Genomic DNA, 22,372 nt, shown 5'->3' with positions numbered 1-22,372 from the left:
CAGAAAGGAATGTATTGGATTGACAAGAAGGAAATTTGTAGCTTGTGACTTGCTTGAGATTGACTCGAAAAAAGTTTGTAATTATCTCATTCAATTTTGACATAGCTCATTATGAGTTCAAGCTTGACTTAGTTCAGTTCGTGGTGGTTGGGTTAATTGTTCGGCTCAGTGTAAGAAGATGAAGTTTTTTCCAGCTCTTTCACTATCTCAGTTTTTTGTCCGTCATAAGAAAAAACTTGTTACAAGAAGAATGTGAAATTCCTTTTGTTTGTGCCCAATTCATAGTACAAATGAGTTGTTAACGGAATGACTCGTTTTGGTTCGTGATTGGCTCGATTAAAGGCATGCCCAGTTTGGCTTGACTCGTTCTAGTCAAGTTTAGACATAACCTAAGCCGACTCTGCTGAGCTCTTTTTACAGTCTAGTCCAGACTAACTAGGTTCTTAACAGGTCGCATTTTGGTAATGAGTTTAACCTCACCTGGGTCATCAGGCGTGGCTGTGGCTAAAATATCCCTTGGAGGGTTAACCGGTTAGGTGCAGACTTGTAAATTATCAACATATTAGTTTCTAGTGGTAAACTCTTCCCTTCCCTCCATATTGGGCCGGGCCAGGCCAGCAAAGATGATTAACAAAGAAATTAACAGTCTACGGATCTGACCATGAGGCTGTGACGGACCCAATTAAAAAGTTTTGAATGAGTTCATTGATTGCAAGTTTGCAATTTGCTCCGGCCTTCTTTCTTGTTTCATATTAAGGTTAATCTTTATTCGCAGTTTACAAGTTCCGTCCAAAACAAAGCTCTCAAAGAAGCCTCTTGATATTACTAGACGATAATTGCCGTACCAGGCTGTTACCAATTTAATCCACTTGTCTGTAATACTGGCATGCTTTAAAATTACTTGCAAGACTCTGGGGCAAGCAGCAAATTTTGTTCTTTCTTTGTATTACTATATCTGACTTTATAAAGAATCGTATATTTGTCAAAATACAGAATGCTGTATCCAGAATACCTATGGAACAAGACTCTAAAATGAGGTTCTATTCTCCACAGCAGACTGGATTTTGGCGATGAAATCATCTACAGTCATGGTACCAATATCGCCACCACTGAAGCGGGATCGGATGGTGAGGGTTCCAGTCTCAACTTCCTTGGGTCCCACAACAGCCATCAGTGGAATTTTCTGCTTTTCAGCATTTCTTATGAGCTTCGGAAGCCGCTCCCCTTGGCAAATCTCGGCACGAATTCCATTGGATTTCAATCTTGCAACAACCTCACTGCAATACTTAACCTGAAATTGCATTCAAAGATGCAGCAAAATACATATAAGATGGTGATTGCCATAAGATTCTGTGGTGATGACTGATGACCAGCACAATTGCTTTATTACATACATATTTCGGAACATTAATCACCAAAACAAGGATGAATACTCTTTTTTGCTGGCCTTTTTTTTTTCTTTTTTTTTTTTTCCTTCTAATTGCACAAGTAGGGTAACACAGAGTCCAAAGTTGCAAAGTTATCGGTAACAGGACTAAATTGAGATTACTTGCATGGTATGGATTTATAAAAGAAAAGAACAATAAAATGGGGAGGGGATAAGGAGAGTGTTGAACCAACCTCTGAATCTGTGACAGGCAAAACGCGAGCTTGAATAGGGGAGATCCAAAGAGGGAAATCACCAGCATAATGCTCAATTAGGACTCCAAAAAAGCGTTCTAAAGATCCCAAAACTGCTCGGTGGATCATGATTGGCCGTCTTTTTTCTCCATTTGCATCCATATAAGTTATATTGAACCTCTCTGGCAGATTAAAATCGACCTGCAATATGACAAATTCAATACAAAGGTATGTTGCAATTACATCCTTTTTTTCTTCTGCAAAGTTTATTTGGTAATTTTGACTCTCGGTCTGTTTTGCTTGAGACAATCAATGACACTCATTTTCTGAAAACCAAGGCTGTCAGATTTTTATATCGTACCAGTGTGGCCTTGCCCCAGCAATATCAGTCCACTGACCTGTTTACTTAGGTACTAAAAATTATCCTTTATAAAAAGTTAAAAATATATACTCTCAAGCGGTATAGTCCAGCCATAGCATTATGCTTGTACTGCTGGATGGCTCGTTGGTAAAAATGAAGAATAATTAGGTTCTGTATATTTTAGCTCTATCCTCAAAAGTCAAGAAGAGAATTCTTAGAAAAAAGAAACCAGTAGATAATTTGTGAAGGAAACTTCTGCAAAGCAACCCTCTAAAATTCAACCAATTACCTGCACAGTAGAACACTGCCATTTCCTACCAAGTGCATCCTCAATTTTCAGATCAATTTTGGGGCCATAAAAGGCACCTCCCCCATCATCAATTTTGTAACTCCATCCCTTATCATCCAATGCTTCTCTCAAGGCAGTTGTTGCCTTCTCCCATATGTCATCACTGCCTACTGATTTCTCTGGTCGGGTTGAGAGGTTCACCTCATACCTGTCAAACCCGAATTGGCGCAGTGTTTCTTCAGTCAGATCAAGCACACCCCTGATCTCGCCCTTTATCTGGTCTTCTAAGCAAAATATGTGGGCATCATCCTGAAATATAGGAACTAAGATATGTAAATCACCCAGCTCAATTCTATATGCATTTCCCAAGGATCATGTGCAAACTGTGTTATCAACTTCATGATGTTCCATTCATGAAGCAAGATGGTATCCTTCCCTCCCTCGCTCTCAGCCACATGCACACACAGACACATGTGTGCACACTCGAGCAGGAAAACACCTAGAATGGACTGCTGATTGTGATATATGGTAAGAACATTTGTGAATATATGATGACAGCATATACTGGTACAGCAGGTCTAGTACCTGAGTAAATCCTCTGACACGAAAGAGACCATGGAGACTTCCAGACAGCTCATACCGGTAAACAGTTCCAAGCTCTGCAACCCTAATTGGGAAATCTTTGTAAGAATGCAATTTCCTCTTGAAAAGAAGGATGTGGTATGGGCAGTTCATGGGGCGGAGCTGATACAACTCATTCTCCACATCAATCTGGTCATACATGCTCTCTCGGTAGAAGTCAATATGGCCGCTTATTTTCCAGAGCTCAGCCTTTGCGACATGTGGCGTGTAGAGGAGTTCATAGCCACGTTGTAGGTGAATTTTTTTCCAGGAGTCTTCAATTATGTGTCTGATGATTGCACCCTTTGGGTGCCAGAATACCAACCCACCTCCTGCATCTTCCTGAAAAATATGATGCAAATGGTGAGAAACTTGTATGCACCAGCAGGTAAAAGGCTAGTACTGTTTTTAGTGACTACTTCCGAGCCCCATTTTTTGTACTGTTTTTGCTGTTTATTCTTGGAATTTTTGGTGAGGATATTGAAGGTAAAAAAAAAACGAATGAAATTGTAATTGCACAAACTGAACCTCAGTGGAGGCCAAGACTCAAAATGTGGGGACGATGAACCTTAATAGGCTAATAAGTGCTTAAGATAAATACTTGGGGAAAAGGATCTACCTTGTACCAGTTGATCACCTGTAAGTCTTTTTCTATCTTTTTAAACTGCACTTCACTGACTTAAAATATTTCCTTGCGACTATACAGTATAGAGAGAATTGAGGTTCATTGGGTACAATTGGAGGCACAATTAAGATCTTAAGAGTTAATTAGGGCTCAAATTGGGTCAACCAAAAACAACTTGTCCGGTTGTGGGTCAATTTAGGCAAAATCAATCTGCTCTCAATGTTCTACCAAAAGAGAATTAAAGATCAACTTTTGGACCCCTCTTGGATGCTATATTTAAATTGAGTGCGCATCGTCTACATGAACTCAAAAAAGCATCTTTTGAGTTAATACGTATCGGCCGTCCAATTGTAAACGGAGCTCAACCGGCCCCGTCTAAAACATAGTAGGGTCTTTAATATTAGTGTGAATTTAATTCTCACGAATCTTGAAGCTGATCGGACGGTCCAGATGCGTTAACTCAAAAGATTCCTTTTTGAGTTAATGCAGAGGATACGAATTCATGTGTTCATAGAAGCTTACAAAGCTCCCCAAGTTTGCTGGAACATTACTAAACTACCTTCTACAAATGACTCTAAAAACACACTTAAAATGAAAATTTTGGTGAAGTATGAATTAGAGAAACCTGTATTGAGAAGAGATCAAGGTCTTGACCAAGACGTCGGTGGTCCCGCCTCTTCGCCTCCTCCTTAAAGAAAATATATGCTTTTAACTGCTCTTCACTCTCCCAAGCAGTCCCATAAATTCTCTGTAGCATAGCATTTTTCTCATCTCCTCTCCAGTATGCCCCTGCCACAGACTCCAGCCCAATTGCCTTCTTGTCTATCTGTCCTGTCGTCTCCACATGGGGCCCAGCACACAGGTCCCACCATTCATTCCCTTCGTTAAATAAAAGGAACTAATCACCAAACAAGGTAACAAAAATATAGTGAAATTTGCTAGCCATGTTGGACAAAGGTAAATTTTTTTATTAGTTACATTTAGGAAGAAATCAATCAAAAGTTGTATTGGGTCTTCTTGAAATCAAGTTTTCATTCTGTTCTTTTGTTTGTAACCACCCATTATGGAATATTTTGTGGGGACAAATACCATAGATCATTGAGTTATTCATGTAAGTTTAAGGATAAATAATATAACCTTTTACAAAAAAAAGTAACTTTTTTCATTCTGTTAAACTAAACTAAGGCTCAAATAAGAAATAAATATTATCCTTTACTAATTAAAAAAAAAAGTTCCCTAAAAGCTAGCACTAAAACAAGTAAACAACTGTCTTAAAAAAATGAAGCAAAAGCACACCTATATGATAAATGGTTATGGGTTCTTCCTTGATGCTTTGTAGAATCTCCAACTTATAAGGTTCACTGAGAGCCTCTATCCTCTTCTGAGCCTCTTCTCTTGAGACCTCCTCCCTAATCAATGGGAGATTTCGGTTTATGATACGATCCTACAGATGATGATGCAAGATGTAAATTTCCTTCCCTGAAACAATTAAGCGAATGAATAAACCTCATAACTAACCTGCTTTTGAATATAGCCATTTATCTATTAGATGAACAAGGGTTACACTAACAAATTTTGGTACCATAAGAATCGCATCTGGAATTAGTTAAACTAGCAGATAGCAATTTAAAAGCATGGTAATTGTATTGCTTTTTAATTTTGACTAAAACTTCTTTTCTCAACTTTCCTGGTTACTATTTGGCATATATATAGGCATATCTGGTTATAATTACAGTAAAGTCCAAATAAGTAGATAATAACATCAGTTTCATTGAGGCTGGGGTGTACTTAGATCAAACGGCTAGATTAACAGCTTTGAAATGTGTTAAACATAAGAAGAAGATTAATTAGGCCAAATTGGGGCTTTACAAAAATATAAGGAGGATAATTTTAATCTGGTTAGGCCTGGTACAGTATTTAGAGGTCAGAAATGTAATTGTTGGTCCATACTTCAAAATTTCGAGGGAATTCATACCATCTCCTTTTTAATTTTCTTCAGGTCCTTATCGGTAAGAGGCTCCATATCAAAGTCATAGTAAAAACCATTATCAATCCATGGTCCAATAGTAACTTTAGAATTGGGGAAGAGCTTTTGCACAGCCATGGCCATTACATGAGCACACTGACATAAACAAAAACAAAAGAAGTTAAATAAGAAAATGATAAAAAACATGGATTATAATGTAAAACAATAAAAAAAACATTCTAACGAAAATTTCTCACTGGTGCGAATCATTCACTTAAGCATCACGAGAACAAATAAAATGAAAATGAAACAATAAAGTCAAACTGTGACTGGTATGACCGTAAAAGGCACATTTGCTGGTAGTTTCAACTTAATTCCACCAAATTGAACGCAGCATTTAATTCGAACTCTCAATAGAAAAAAAAATATATATATAATTTTGTCAAAGGATTATCCAGTTACGGTGTGGCGAATGCGAAGTAACTTCTCAGACGATTCATTGGTGGGAAGAACGACCCTTTGTTCCTTAGAAGCTTCTTTTCCGGTGATGGAACTCTCTTCCTCGGTCTGAGACGCCGGACTCGTCGCAACAGCAAGGGGAGAGATGCGGTACCGTCGTCCGGACAAGCTCGCCGGATCCCTAGATGCATCGAAGGTAACGGGTCTCCGGCGTGTCGAGAGGAGAGGGGTTTTACTTAGGGTTTGAGAGGGGAACAGGCGGAGAAGAGGAGGCGAGAGCGTCGCCATTGTTTGAAAAGAGGCGAAGCTTGTGGTGCTTCTGTAAGGAAGCGTGGCGGGTGACTGTGGTGAGATCACGACTTTGGATAAAATTCGCTCTAGGCGAAATTTCAGAAGTACCCTCAGAAAATTCAGATATAATTTGATTGACAGAAAATAAAATAAAAAAACACAAGAAAGAAAATAGCACAAAATTTTGAGCAAAACTAGGATGTGATAGGGATTGGTGAGCACACCTCCAAAACACTATTGGATTGACTTTGAACTATGAATTCAAATCGTTGAAATTCAAGTACTCCGTGTGTAATGCATGTACATGCAAAAAATTTAAAGTTTTGAATTTATGTAGTACATTGTTAAGGGGTCAAAAAATTAATAAATAAAACAATTATAAAATAAATTATAAAATGTTCATTATTTTGACCGCGTGATCATGTGCTAAATAGATTCAAAACTTTAAGAATTTTGGACTCACGAAGTATATGAATTTCAACGGTTTGACATTTGTAGTTAGAAGTCAATCTGATAGTCTTTTGAAAGTATGCTCACCAACCCCTCTTGATGAGTATATCACACTCTAGTTTTGCTCCAAAACTTTTGCTTTATGATTGAATTCAAGAGTTGAAGGTAATTTTTCTTTTTCTATTAGGAGTTAGAATAATCAGAAGTATGTTTAGTCGTACACGATAAAATTGAGAATGTCAACTTAAAATTTCTTAACTGAGATGAGGATTGACAATTATTTATTTGGATAATTTTTAAAAACAAAGTGTAGACTTCAATTCCAGTATTGTATATATACGATATGTATGCATTATGTCTATATAAAAATGATGAGTTTAGTTTATGTTTATTCTTTTAGAGTTAGTGACTTTAAATGTTTACTAATAATTTTATTGATAAAAAAATATATATATTACAACAAGTTAAATGATTTTCCTTACTAGAGCTAAACTTATTTATTCTCGTAAAATAAGGTAAACTACACTTCTAACATGTTTAATATTAACTATCACTGATAGAACATCAAATGATACTCAAATTATATAAATTTGATTGTTAGGCTATCTTAATTTAATAATAAACTTGTGAATTTATTATTCAATTTTTAACATTGTTTACTTTAATTGAAGAAAAATATTGTCAAGATAGTCATTATTAAATGATTCCTCTTTACCTGATCTTATTCTCTAATTTTTATTTTTTTTATTTTTGAGACGAAATACACCTCCATATTTCCTATACAGCTGATCTAAATTAACAATTTGTTTGTGCAGTACGATGATAATTCGGACGAGAAAGATTAATTTTGACTTATTCAAAAGCAATAATTTTCCGTAGTTCATTTTCTACGTACGTAACTAAAATGTTTTGAGAAGCAATGTCCAATGTAAAGACAAAAAGTTGAAATTAGAATCCAACATCGTTAGTGGCGAGCGTTATCTTGTTTTCACATTTAAAGCAGGCTCGTCCATTAATCTCATGACATTACGTATGAGGCATTTTATAGTCAATATAAATTTTCATAATTGTGAATTGTACATAATTTCCTATGAAGATTCAAGGATAACATGGTATAAATACAATTAATTTCACGATGAAATGGATCCGAAAGGACAAGTTACAGGCTTCATACATAATTTAGTTATACAACAAAGAGAAATTCAAAGAAGCAATTTGGATAAAAAGAGCACAGTTTATTAGTGAAGATACAAAGCAACCTGCCAACGAACTCTGATGATTCCTCCCTGAAGGCGTGAAATTGGTAGGCGCGTGATTCGGATTGGACGGTTTGAATTTTCGATATGGCGGCAAAGTATATCTTTTATGTATTACAAGAAGAACAGTTTTGTTGAGATTTGAGATGCAAATTTGAGGAGATAAGTTTTTTTGAATTTTTTTTTTCTGTTATTTTTTACAAGAGAGAGGGCTTGACCCTTTTATACATACTCAATTCTATTTTACCGTTGGTACTCAAAATTGGTAGCTAACGGTACAATCATTTAATTATTCTAATTATACTTTAACCCTTTTTCCTTATTTTACATCTCTACCCTTCTATTTTCAATTATTCTCAACACTCCCCCCTCAAGCTAGGATTATAGATGTCGAGTAATCCTAGCTTGTTTGTGATTTATTCAAACGGTTTTAGATCCAATCCTTTCGTGAACACATCTGCGAGTTGATCTCCACTTCGAACAAACGGTGTTTCTATTTCCTTGGCTTGGACATTCTCTCTAATAAAATGACAATCAACTTCTAGGTGTTTGGTTCATTCGTGAAATACGGCATTTTGAGCAATGTGACGTGCGGAGTAATCCATTTTCAAGATATCCTTCACCAATCTTCGTCCCAGTTTTCCAATCCTGAAATACAATATTTTTGCAAGAAAAAATTACATCACAATTTAATTCTTGCGTTAATTTTTGTACCGAAAGTAGGTTTATAGGGAAAGTTTCCAAATATAGTACATCAAGTATTTTTTTATTACAAAATATAGTTTCACCTATTCCGTTTATTTTAGTCTTCATAACATTGGCTGCCAAGACAAATTGGTCATTTTTGGTCAAGTCTAAATTTCTTAGAAGTGTTTAGTTGCCAAACATATGGTCCATAGCCCCACTGTCAATGATAATTTTATCTAACAAATTAAAAAAAAATTAATATGAAGAAATACCAGAGAAAGAAGCATTTTGTTTGGCTAGCAGCACAGACATCTGCTGAAAAAGTGACTGCAATTGATCTGTGGAGACTCCTGACCCGTTTCCACCCAGATCTGACCTGCCAACGAAAAAACCAGCGCCAGTCCCACTTGGACCCATGATGAAGCCCCCATGAGGTTCGGTTGGACCCATAGCAGATGGTTCGATCTGTGTAATGAAGCCCCCACGTGAGTCGCTGTTCCCACGCGAAACAAAACCCCCACGTGAAACAAAACCCCCACGCAAAACAGAACTCCCACGCGAGTCTGTCTTCTTCCCTTCGTTCCAATCCCCTCTTCCTTTGCCTTTTTTTCCTTTCCAAATTTTTGATTTTAGATGGAGATGGAGAAACCAGCACTTCTCTCTTGTATGCCCCTCTCTTTTACTATTCGTGCACCTCTCAATTTCTCCCTGATTTGAGTAATTTTGAGAACTAGGGTTTTGGCTGAAATTGTGAAAATTGGATTTTTTTTTTTTTGGCAGCGATGAAGCCGTGGGTCTTGTGTCCTTCGTCAGTAATGACTTGTGGACCGCCCATAGCCTCTCTTCTACTCTCCTCTTGTTGAATCATATTTTTGATTTGAGAGTAGGAAGGGAGAGGGATTGTATTCATGATTTGGGCTCGTACGGCCTCATAGCTCAGGTTTAATCCCACAAGGTACTCGAAGATATCATCTTCTTCTTCTCTTTTTTCTGATTATGGCAAGGTCGGTAGTTTGTGGTCGGTATGACCGGAGCTCGTCTTTTTTCTAGGGTTGAAAATATGTTGGATATTATCCGACCGTATCCGACTCCGTATCCAAAAATTTAATACGGATATCCGATATCTGAATATCCGTGCGGATACAGATACGGATATGGTTTTGAATTTTAATTATCCGTATCTGAATAATAGATATATATTATATAATTTAATATGAATTATGAAAAAAATTATGTTATTCACTATTATAAAAAACGGATATCTGTATCCATATCCGATTAATATCCGATCTGTATCCGTATCCGTCTAATATCCGATTCGTATTCGTATCCGAAAAATAAAAACGGATACGGATATGGTTTCACCACTATCTGATCCGTTTGCACCCCTACTTTTTTCTTTTGAAGAGCACCAAGGTACTCTACATGCTTTCTCTCGCCTTGTTTTTCTTGTTGAATTTCTAGTTTGAGTTGATAGATGCGAGAATTAATAGTTATTTTCTTGGCTACTCATGGCCTTCATGGCTTGCCATAGCTCGAAGGTTGTGTTGGGGTGGAGGAATAGTTTAGGAATTGATGGCTCTATAGAATTCTTGAGCCAAGTTATAATTTTATCGTTTTGAGTTCGCCATTTTCGCATTGCCTTTTTTTCCACTTCGGCCAGCGAAAGCGGGTTTGCAATTTTGGGTTCTTTATTGTCTCCCGTGATATATTCTTGCATCTCTCGACCGATGAGTGCTCTCGCTGCAGCATTTGCCCAAGTGAGATAATTTCTCCCATTGAGCAGGGTATATGTAAGCTTGGAGGCATTGTGGGTAGCTTTGTGTTGCCTCTCTTGAGCCATTTGCTCTTTGCTGATTTTTTCTGTTTATGGATTTTGTTTCTATTGAGGATACCAGTTCCCTGGTACGTAATGAATTTTTTCGATCACAGAACTTAGTGCTCTGATACCATGTTGAGATTTGAGATGCAAATTTGAGGAGACAAGTTTTTTGGAATTTTTTTCTGTTATTTTTTACAAGAGAGAGGGCTTGACTCTTTTATACATACTCAATTCTATTTTACTATTGGTACTCAAAATTGGTACCTAACGATACAGTCATTTAATTCTTCTAATTATACTTTAACCCTTTTTCCTTATTTTACAACTCTACCCTTTTATTTTCAATTATTCTCAACAATTTTTTTTAACGTTAATACTTCAAATTTAAATCTTGAACAACAAATGTTATTATTCTATATTAAAAAGCAGAAGTTTATTTTTGTAAATATTGAACACAATTTCAAAATTGGAAGGACAAAAAATAGACGCACGAACTTGTTTAGAATATATGATTGTGAGCACGTTGAATTTTAAACGACCTGATTCTGTTTAAAACGGACTTGAATTTTTTTTAACTTTGAGCACTTGCTGTTGGGTCCCGACTTACTAGCATAGTAACAAATGAATTATTCGGGTTCGGTTCGGCGAAATCAAAAATTCGTGATTCGGGTATAATTCGAGAATAATACAGATCAAAACTAAGTTCTAAATCTGAGAATTTTTTTAATTTTAACATTAAATAACAACTTGAATACAAACTTTTATATACAAAAACGAACACAAAAGATCAAGTCTACACTTTAAAATAAGAAATATCTATCTTAAAGTTACCCTTCTATTTTTCAAATTTGATTGAATGGTTTTAATAAAATCTACACCATTAATTTCAGATTCAACCGTTAAGATCTTTACTAAGCATGCAATGAACTCTTTCCAAATTGGAGAGGATCCCAACAGAATACAAAATATTTGGGCTTCACGTGGTCCAGCAGCCCTAGAGGCCTATACTCCTAGAAAAACGCGTAAAGCAAAGGAATTCAAAATTTATTCAGATTTCAAGCTAAAGGCGTGGATATTTTTTTGCGAATTCAACACGAATAAAACGTAAAATTCGTTAAATTCGTAAATAATTCGTGAATAATTCGTTTAATTCGCATATTAACGTTTTAATTGCGGATTAATTCGCAGAGTACTCAAATCCGAATTATTCGCGAACCTTGTTACTGTGCTTACTAGAGCCTAGACGTTGATAAGTTGTCGTTTTACAATTTGATATGCCTGTCTTTTTTGAAATTTTGATAAGACCGTACAATAAAACTACAAAAAGGCCGACATTATTCAGGAACAACTACAAAACTTTTATATTTTTAATAAAAGAGTAAATAAGTATTTTATAAATTTAAATAAATTTTAATAGAAAAGATAATAAAATGAATAAAATTGTGAGTATTGGAAGTTGAGAGAGAGAATATGTAATTTTAAAGTTTAGAGAAGTAAATACATAATTTTAAATTTTTTGACGAGTATACATGAAATTCCCCTTCATTATTTTATTGCTAATTAGAAAATTAGAGCTAACATCGTACGAAAAAATAATTGGCCAGAACAAGCGCATCTGGTGTAGTGGTATCATAGTACCCTCCCACGGTACTGACCAGGGTTCGATTCCCTGGATGCGCAAATATTACTTTTTTTTTACTTTAAAAAAAAAAAAAGTTGCTCAAATAGGTATTAAAATTGGCAAATGCTTCAGTGCATACAAGGATCTATTTGTAAAATGAACATATTTTTATTTTCAAAGTTCAAACAGTCGATCCGAACCGTTCAACTTGTTCTCCATATTAATATGTGCTTGGAGACCAAATTTTACATTTTTCTGAATTTTTTTACTATTTATTAAGATGGGTACAAAATTCAATGGTCTGAATTTGATATTTTTTGTACTCATCTTAATAAATAGTAAAAAATTTCAGAAAAATGTAAAATTTGATCTCCAAGCACATATTAATATGGAGAACAAGATGAACGGTTCGGATCGACTGTTTGAACTTTGAAAATAAAAATATGTTCATTTTACAAATAGATCCTTGTATGCACAGAAGCATCACTCCTCTCACATAATAATGCCAGGAGAATCTCCACAGATCAACCCTCGAAAGAATGCCAGGAGAATCTCCCATAGTAGTAAAATGTACTTATTCATTAACAAAATCAAATCAGGTCCAGAAGTCTAAAATATTCTTCGGACAAAGGAAAGAAAAGAAAATTCTCAAATTCATAAAATATCCAATAAATATCCGACTATCTAATACCATAACGATAGCAAAATTGCGCGCCAATGTGCTCAAGGCTTCAAGCGAGGGGCACAGCACTCTCACATAATAATGCCAGGAGAATCTCCACAGATCAACCCTCGAAAGAATGCCAGGAGAATCTCCCATAGTAGTAAAATGTACTTATTCATTAACAAAATCAAATCATCATAAGCTATCATCATCATTGCCATTGTAACGGGAATGCCTCACAGATCAACCCTCGAAAGAATGCCGGGAGAATCTCCCATAATAGTAAAACGTACTTATTTATTAACAAAATTAAATCATCATAAGCTATCATCATCATCATTGCTGTTGTAACGGGAATGCCTCAGCTTAGGCACTGCCAGAGCCGTACTTCTTACCTAAGAAGAGGACCTGGAGCTTGTCATAGCCAGCAAGCACACCGGCACCGGCAACGGCACGAAGGATGTTAGCACCTGCACCCTTGAAGAGGGATTTGGCACCCTCGTTTTTCAAGATTTGAGCAAGGCAATCCATAGAGCCATTGTACTTCACCTTCTCACCAGACGTCATCATCATGCGTCTACGCACGGTATCAAGCGGATATGAGGCGAGACCAGCCCCGTTGGTGATTAGCCAAGCCAACCCAAAGCTAGCAAAGAAGCTATCCTGCAGAAACATAGATGCAAACAAAATATGTCAAATGGGTAAATAATTAATTTAGTTTGGGGCAGAGAGATTACAGATTCATTTCCATGTAAAAAAAAAAAAAAGAGTGAGACTATGGTACTATGCATAGCACAGATTGGTCTGTACTACGGATCAATATCTCCATTTTCAAAGTTCAAAATGGAGATATTGATCCGTAGTACGGACCAATCTGCGCTATGCATAGTACCATGGCCTCACTCTAAAAAAGGGTTGAAAATGCTGACCTGAAGAGGTCCGACTAGAAGAACTGGCTTGAGTGAATCATACATGCCGAAGTAGAGACCACGATACACAATGATACCAACACAGGAGACGTTGAACCCACGGTAGAGACCACGGATGCCATCAGAGGAATAGGTCTTGCGATAAACGTCAACTAATCCATTGAATTGGCGCTCACCTCCCTTCTTGGCAGCCTTGGAATCATTGGCCAGACGGGTCCTAGCATAGTCTAGGGAATAGACAAAGAAGAGAGAGGTGGCACCAGCCAAACCACCTGACGCGAGATTTCCTGCGAACCATGGCCAGTAGCCATCTACGTCCTTCTTCTTGTTGAACATCCTCTTGAATTTATCCTTGAAGGCAAAGTTAAGGGCCTAGAACCAATAGGAAAATAAATCATGATCAACCAGTGCACATCCTTTCCAAGTCTTATATAAGATACTAATTGTTGATTATTCCAATCTAACTTATAGTTCACCACTCAACCGAATGGTTCAATTAGCCTAAAATGGTTGAGACTAGATACCATGACAGCTGCCAACTATCAATTTGTATTCCAGAACTGATAAAACTGCTAGGATTCTCTACTACAAACTGAACTTCTCTTTAGCTTAGGTATTAAATGTCATGTTACCTACCTGTGTGGGGAAGTAACGGAGGACATTGGCAGTATTGCCTCTCCAGAGAGACAATGCCCCCTCTTCTTTCATGGTACGTGCAAAGCAATCACCAATGCCCTTATAAGGCTCAGAGAGCCGGCCGGCCTTGATCATCTCATCCTGATTCTGGATCAGCAGTTTGACACGCTCAATTGGTGCCGCCGCAGTCTTAGACACGGCAGCTGAGACGCCTCCCATGAGGAAATCAACAAGGAATCCTCCCTTCGGCTTCTCAGATGGAGCCTCTGCAAAGACAGGAGAAGAGTATGGGAGAGTGGAGCGGCAGAATGCCGGTGCAGAGTAGCTGTTTTGGGTGCGAATGGTCTGAAGGAGGTTTGAATGGAGGGGGAATTGACATCCGGCCTTATCGAGCACATTGGGGTAGTTGATTCTGTCAGCCATGGTTACAGCTCAGTTTCTGCATTGATGAAATCACAAAAGTTGAGTTACTGATATCGGAGAGCCAAATTGAAATCCTGTTGCTTTTAGATAATTTTTAGAAAGATAATTTACTAAGATTTGTGCAAAGAAAATTATCATGCCTAATTACCAATCACAAATTACCACTGGTCAAACTTTGACCAACAAAAGAAACATCTTATTTTATTGAGGGAAGATTCAGTAGTCCTCAAACTTCTTTAGATAAAAGTCAAATTGGTCCTTAAGTTCCATTTACACTAACTTAGTCCTTAAATTTCAAAAAGAGACCAAATTAGTCTATTTTCAGAAGGGACTAATTTAGTCCTTCCAACAACATTTTTTTTTGCTTATGTGGATTAACTTGACATGTAGAATCAAATTCACATCAAATTTATATTTTTGGCCTCAAGTCGAGATCACTAAAATTTTCTCTAAATCCTACTTTATGTTTTTTTTTCCCCTCAAAGCTGGGTTTGAAAAGTACCCTGATTTAAACTTTTTTTCCCCTTGGTTCAAATTCAAGTGACAAACCAGAGAGGTCCGGGTGATAAATAGAACAATCTATGTCAGTAAAAATTTGCTAGAAGAACTAACTTAATCCCATTTACAAAATAAAGATAAAAATTTTAATTCTTTTTATAATTTTCAAGGACCAATATAGTGCAAATAAAAATATATGACCGACTTGATTTTTCAAAAAATGTGTTGAGCATTAAAATCTGAACTTTCCCTTTTTCCTTTCCTAAAACAGAGAGAGAAGTCTATTATTTAGACAAATAAAAAGAAATGATATTTCTCCAACAACTCTGTGATGTGAACTTCCAGCCAATGAAAGTGTTTCAACGCAGTTACGAAGACCTTTCTTTCAACTGATAAATAATTTAAACAGATCCGACTCGTGATCGTAGCATACTGCAGATAGATGCCTCTGAAAGAGGACCAGAAAAGTGGACCCAGTTGGCAGGGACAAAGGTATTGGACCATACCCTCTAATCAAGGTGCAAACAAAGTTCTCTCTCGAACAGATGAAAGAATTAAATGAGTGAATCTCTTAAAAATTAAAAAGTGGTGAAAGCATCATGTCTCCATCAATTGAGATCCCACTATGTAAAGATTCACACCGGACATGATGATATTAGACTAAGAGTTCATCACATGACTCGCTTAATCAACCGGAACGCATAAGTCGAAGTATTAACAATAAATCAGATATATATAAACGATAATTAATGCTAAAACACAGTCTTGAAATGAATTCGAAGAAGGAAAAAGGAAACCTGAAAACTTCAAAACTCGCCTTTTGGAAACCTGAAAACTTCAAAAAAAATGGAAGAAGGAAAAAAAGGATATTACAAGAAATTAATTGAGAATAGTATGAAGATAGAGGAACCAAGGGAGCTTAAATAGACATGGATCTATCTATATCAAAGAATCATCCGATGAAAGGGGAGAAAACACAAACTAAAATAAGAAACCAATCAAACGATCATTCGATACAAGGTCGAGCGATCACAGACTAACAAGCACTATACTAATTTGAGAAAAGTAATTTGTGCAAAGTGAAATGGAAATGTAAAACAAAGGATTCATACCTTTCAAATTTCAAAATTCTGGCCGAGAGAAGCGGAGATTGAGGCGAGAGCGAGAGCGAGAGCGAGAGATACTTGGAAAGAGCGACAATCGCCTTTTTTGACCTTTCATTCCCTTTCTAACCTTCTTATATAGCTGGAGTTTGAAACCTATCACCTCATAGAAGTTTTATGGCCACCACACGATCTTGCTTCTATTAAATTTTAACGGACGGGATCAGAGTTAGCTTATGATCTGATTTAACTACAACGATTCTGGGAAATAAATCTGCTGTTATTGCAAGGGAATAACAGGGTCCTGTTATCTAGATCCCAACCGTTGATCTTTGTTGAATGCGCGCATTGAAAACTTTGAACGGTTGGATTCTGAATAACAGCTGATTTAATTCCTTCTATCTGATGGGATTCGAAAGCTCGATAGGGGTTCTGCTGGAGTTATAAAACTGGAGATCAATTTTTCTTTGGTCGAAGTTTTTAAGAGACACGTTTCTCATGGCGCCGGAACTTGTGCCTTTACTTTTTTGAAAAGACCATAAGGGCTGTGGAGGAGAACACCAAACAGCGAGGTCGTCCAATGGGTGTTGGTATCGTTGTTGATCTGATGAGCTCACAGTTGGCCCGTCAGAATGGGCGGCTGTTGAGAATGTAAGGAGGCAAGGAGCCAGTATGATTTTTCTGAGTCCGCATTTTCTGCATTAACTCAAAAGGGCATCTTTTTTAGTTTAAAGCGTATTTTCTCTTCCCGGTCAAAACATCCGTCCAAGGTTCTTGGGGCTGTTTATTTTTTTTATTTTTTTATTTTTCATCCGTAGCATATTTGGAAAAAAAATTCAGTTGTGACCATTAATTTTTTTTTTTTTAATAAAAACTATAGTTAGCGTTTCGAATCTAGCGAAATGCTATGACGACATTTCGTCATAATAAAATTTATGAATATTCATTCAGTGTTTTATAAACAAGGCATTACTAGTTAGGAACGGAATTAAAAAATAAATAAATTGGAGATTAAAACTTAAAATATACAATGTATGATTTGGAATTTTAATTTAAGTCACCATAACCACAATTACAATTGTACTAATTTACAAGAACACATTTGACATTTAGGAGGAGAGTTGAACTATATAATTTTTTTTTTAAATCAATTAAATTTTAATGTATATGATTAAAAAAAATATAGGGGTGAAACACTCCTTAATTTGGCTTTCGATCTGCCTCTATTGTTAGTGAGTTCAGATTCAAGCAGGTAACTGATTTAGTAGAATGAGATCTAAACTGTTTATTTTATCCTTACACAAATCTCAATGACCCTCGTATATCTAAGACAAACTCGAATTGCTCGGTTGGGATTAATTGAGGTGTGTGGTACTTGACAGGGTACCCATTCGTTGATAGTGCTTCGTCGGGTCTAAAATACTAGAATATGTTTGGTTGGGTTGAGAATAGGTTATTTTTGGAGTTAGACTATTCGGAATAGTCTATTTGGTATTTGATTGGAATTAAATAGTTATAATAGAGAATCCAAACTTTTTTTCTTACTAAAATGAATTATTTCTAAAAATTTTGAGAGTTGACTTTTCTCATGAGAAAAACATGAACTATTTTTTATTTAGTGTTTTGTCTTGTTTTGCCTCCTTCTAAAATACTATTATTGTTGCAAACAAAAATATTTTTTTATTAATGACATAACTATTTTTTTTAATGTTACATATAAAAAAATCTTGTCTTGAAGTCCGTATTTATTCCATAAGAAGAAGTGTACTTTATGATCTACTGATCTAAATAAACTGACCGTATATTATAGTTTATTTTGTATAATTAAATTCATTTGTTATAGATTGGACGGTCTTATATTATTGTCCGTTGATAACAGTGTTCCAGATCATACTTAAAAATAAAAACAAAATTAATATTTAATAAGAACCCCAATTCTCACTTGTCCTTCACCGACAAACAACCTCGCTGAATTTGAGAAAATAACACCAAAAAAAGGATTGACCAAACGGCCGTTGATGATGGGGCCCGCTGCGAAGCCTTCTTTGTTCGTTCAATCTTGTTTTCTTATCTAGATTAGCTTGGAGGTTAATTGTATTTTATTTTGCTGGTTTGACAAGGCTTGAGTGCATTTTTTAATTGAGTAAAGATGTTGTCCCCCTTGAATCTGTTCCCTATCTGTCCCCCTAACAACTTTCTTTTTTTGTTCTCTCACGTGGTCAAAACCCACCCTCTTCAATCTTCAATCTTTTCACGTGACGAGGAGAGCGTGGTGCACCATCGAGATCCGGTGAGGAGAGCGTGGTGCACCGTCGAGATCCGGCGAGGAGAGCGTGGTGCACCGTCGAGATCTGACGAGGAGAGCATGGTGCACCGTCAAGATTCGGCGGAGAGAGCGTGGTGCACCATTGGAGGGGGTCCATGCTAGCCCAGCGAAGGTTGTCACAATGCAACATATGAATACTTCATTAGTTAGATATGAATACTTCAGTTGTTAGATGTGCGTACTTCATGTTACATATGAATACTTCTTGGAAGAGGTGGGATGAGAGAGATGAATCTGACTTTGAATTTTGAATTGTATAAATTATTTCGAAGATGTATGAATACTTCGTAATCGTCAGTATGAATAATTCTTTAGTTAGATATGAATACTTCATTGTTTTAGATATGCATACTAGTCTGTTGAGAATATTTCTTGGTCCCAATCTGGGCAGGTGTGAATATTATTAGTGTCAGATGCGAATATTGTTAGTGTCATGTGTGAATACTTTATTAGTTAGATATGAATAGTTATATATATGAATATTTCATTTGTTATATATTGAGTACTTCATTAGTTAGATATGAATACTTCATTTGTTAGATATGCATACTTCATGTTAGATATGAATACTTCTTGGAAGAGGTGGGTGAGAGAGATGAATTTGATAATGAATTTTGAATTGTATAAATTATTTTGAACATGTATGAATACTTCGTAATCGTCAGTATGAATACTTCTTGGAAGAGGTGGGGTGAGAGATGAATCTGACTTTGAATTTGAATTGTATAAATTATTTCAAACATGTATGAATACTTCATTTGTTTAGATATGAATACTTCTTTATTTAGATATGAATAATATATAGTTTCGCTGTAGTGGTCCCCAATCTTGGCAAATGTCGCTTTCAGACGATTGCGGTCCCCAATCCAGGCTGTCACAAGACGTCAGCGGTCCCCCTGGTTGTTACTGGTCCCCTCCAGCTTGTGTTTACATATGACAAATGTTTATGATAATAAGTATGAATACTATAAATTCGTAAGTATGAATACTATATGTTTTGACTATTAATAAAATAGCATTAATCTTGCTCTTTGGTGGTAGTTAGCACGTTTTAACTATTTTTTTTGTCTTTTAGTGCGGGGGACAGATAGGAGACTGAAATAGGGGGATTGTTAGTCGATCCCTTTTTAATTTGTCCTTATTGTAAGGAACACAATTTTATTTTGTATTGTCCAACAAACTAGAAAAATTGTCAGCTTTATACTAAGATATTTTTTATAATTTAGAAAAAAGAAAATATTTCTGTTGAAAGGAAAGGGCGGGGTGAAATTTCGAAAAATAGTATAGAGCAGAAAGTAACCTGGCACAACAGCTACACGGGTCAAAAAAATGCTCACGTCTGACTAACGGTGTGAGTCCACTTTTCTAACCCACACCCGCATCAATAATGAAGTAGAATTGCGGCGGAACTAAAAAAATTTAAATTGAGTAGGGAGAATTAAAACTTAAAATACGTAGTTATTAAATTTGAACTCGAAACTTCATACTAACAAAATATATTTTGTTCTAACTATTATTAGACTACTACATGTACAAAATCTAATATTTTATGAGAGAATTGAATAATATAAAAAATAAAAAATTCAATTAAATTTCAATATATATTATTAAAAATCAAAATCATGAAGTGGCTTAAATTAAACTTCTGGGGTAGAGTACTTTTTTTAAATTAAACTTTGTTCTTCTATTTCCAGCAGGAAAGGGTTTCCTTTTTTCTAAATAAGAAAATAATCTTATTCTAATTGGAGCTGTTTGTCAACCCTTTATTCTAGCACCATTCAGACATTTCACGTTGAAGGGGCTGTTAAATGCAAATTTACTATTTAGTATTTGTTAGAATATTATTGTTTTTCTATTTCAAGGAAAAGTTAAGAGTAGATAAAAAGAGGACTGGTAATTTATTTTTTGCTTTTAAACACACACTGTTTAAGACAGTATTCTTCTATCATTTTTTGCAACTAACATGTTCTTACAATTTCACCATATTCTTTCAACTACTATTATCGGAGTACTAATCAATAATTTACCAAATGCGTGCATCTATTATAAGTTTATAACTAGTATCACGCCCGTGCATTGTAACGAAAACATATTATATGAGAAAAAAAAATCATAATAAGTTGATATATTTTTATAGAAAAAAAAGGAAAAAAAGGAACATATTAATCTCAACTGTCTAAATTATATTGCCAAAATAGAAAAAGTTATTGAAAAACATACAAATAACAACTACTTAATTTAAAGCATTCATAACTTCTAATTTAAAATAGAAAAGACATCTACCAACCCGCCTTTTGCAAGCAGGTAAATAGAAAAAGGCAATGGGCCTATTCGTGACTTTCTCCCTTTTGTCCTAACAGCTCCTTCTCCTTTTACTGACAAATATGGTAATGCTCTAGAAATTGAATTAAAATTATAGCAAAGGAATGGCAATGTAAAAGCTAACTAAACCGCAATTAAGATCCTAATTAAGCTACTGAGGAAGTAAAAAGTAGCCTGAAATAATTGATAAATAAAAAGTAGCCTAAAACAATTGATAAATAAAAAGTAGCCTGAAATAATTGTTTTTCTCTAGATTGCTGGTGCAACAGTAGCCTGAGACAATTGATAAATAAATAAAAAGTTTAGAAATAAGTAGAAACCTTCTAATTTTAGAGCCGAAACAATATAATGAAGAACGTGTTATCCCATCAATTCTTACATCTTTCAACAAATAAGAAATTTTCAGTTTAACAGTTCAAGTAAAGTGCCATTGGAATTTTAACATACCTTCAAAGTACCATTTATTGGAAAAGGTCCTCTGTTGTTTGTTCTAGAAGCACAGAAAGAATGGACACCTAAATCAAAACAGCCAAAAAAATATTTATATTCTAATAAGGCTAGATGATCATCAACACAAGCGAATCCCTTTATTAACTTTCTTATTAATTTTCAGAAATTGAGATTGATTGGCATATTCTAATTAATTAATTAAAAGAAAAATAATATATCTACTCTAAATGCAAATGCTTATTGATTTTTAACATGTCATAGCAATTCTAGAAGAATATGAGAAGGATGTTAAGAATAATAAACATGTTATCTAAATGGATTATTTGGACTGGTGCAAGACATGAAAGACTGGTACAGTACTATTTTCAAACTGGTATAAGACCAAGAAGGTTGGTAAATAAGATTTGTACGCTACTGTTTTTATTTTATTTTTTATTTTTTTTAACATTTCATATATATTTAGAAGCATGAAATTGAGATCAAAACTTAGAACCCTATTCTTTCATTATTTGAAAATAAGAATGCTATATGTATACGACAAAATCTCTTGAATCTATGTGTACTGTATAGATTATTCAACATCAAATTTTTGGAAGACAATCGCAGGATACCTAAAAGTTAAGTATTTTTAGTTTTTAACAACTCCTTACACATAGCTCCATTGTTCTTATTTATTTACATTTCTTTTTACTATGATTTATAACAATAAGCTTGTTTATTTTAGAATCACTAAATGCTATGCATGAGATCAACTTGTGCTGGTCATTGCACTTTCATATTTTATGTTTTGCCTATTTATATATGCATTCTTCAAATGATTTTTTTTTTTAAAATGCACCTATTGATTTGTAACAATAATTAGTGCATATAATTTTATATAAATCTACATCTCATGAACACCATCTATCCAAAAATCTAGATTCATATTTACAAAAAAAATGAGAATATCTAAT

The 22,372-nt window shown here is 35.3% G+C and overlaps 2 protein-coding genes and 1 non-coding gene across 4 annotated transcripts in view; 1 reads left to right on the top strand and 2 right to left on the bottom strand.

Moving 5' to 3' along the window:
- Positions 1–16,474, bottom strand: part of LOC144560472 (ADP,ATP carrier protein 1, mitochondrial-like) — a 46,162-nt gene extending 29,688 nt beyond the window's left edge. Inside the window, exons 1-4 of one of the 2 annotated variants that reach the window (XM_078309680.1) lie at positions 16,331–16,464; positions 14,298–14,736; positions 13,662–14,033; positions 12,627–13,395 (exon numbers count right to left, since the gene is read on the bottom strand). In XM_078309680.1, the coding sequence (XP_078165806.1) occupies positions 13,099–13,395; positions 13,662–14,033; positions 14,298–14,720 (1,092 nt within the window). In that variant the 5' untranslated portion in view covers positions 14,721–14,736; positions 16,331–16,464 and the 3' untranslated portion in view covers positions 12,627–13,098. Of the gene's footprint in view, positions 1–12,626; positions 13,396–13,635; positions 14,034–14,297; positions 14,737–16,330 lie in introns of those variants that run through there. The other variant, XM_078309681.1, reaches the window with a different exon arrangement.
- Positions 929–6,295, bottom strand: EMB2761 (threonyl-tRNA synthetase, putative / threonine-tRNA ligase). The gene is made up of 8 exons (XM_078309677.1): positions 5,945–6,295; positions 5,492–5,638; positions 4,813–4,960; positions 4,142–4,395; positions 2,856–3,233; positions 2,271–2,579; positions 1,621–1,821; positions 929–1,291 (listed from the first exon to the last, which is right to left on the bottom strand). Exons 1-8 carry the CDS (start codon positions 6,227–6,229, stop codon positions 1,028–1,030), a joined length of 1,986 nt encoding a protein of 661 aa, XP_078165803.1. The 5' UTR covers positions 6,230–6,295; the 3' UTR covers positions 929–1,027.
- Positions 12,057–12,127, top strand: TRNAG-CCC (transfer RNA glycine (anticodon CCC)). The gene has a single exon. It is a non-coding gene; the product is annotated as a tRNA-Gly (tRNA).
- Positions 16,475–22,372: the final 5,898 nt, after the last annotated feature.

This window comes from Carex rostrata, chromosome 10, assembly GCF_964058835.1.
Source record: "Carex rostrata chromosome 10, lpCarRost1.2, whole genome shotgun sequence".
NCBI classification, from domain to species: Eukaryota; Viridiplantae; Streptophyta; class Magnoliopsida; order Poales; family Cyperaceae; genus Carex; species Carex rostrata.
This window is presented reverse-complemented; position numbering and strand designations above follow the sequence as displayed.

Excerpts from the sequence above, each read along its gene's own strand:
- EMB2761 (XM_078309677.1), bottom strand. The coding sequence starts at position 6,229 with ATGGCGACGCTCTCGCCTCCTCTTCTCCGCCTGTTCCCCTCTCAAACC. Across the intron at positions 3,234-4,141 it reads TTGATCTCTTCTCAATACAG|GAAGATGCAGGAGGTGGGTT; the intron begins GTTTCTCTAATT and ends CATATTTTTCAG. Across the intron at positions 2,580-2,855 it reads GTGTCAGAGGATTTACTCAG|GATGATGCCCACATATTTTG; the intron begins GTACTAGACCTG and ends CCTATATTTCAG.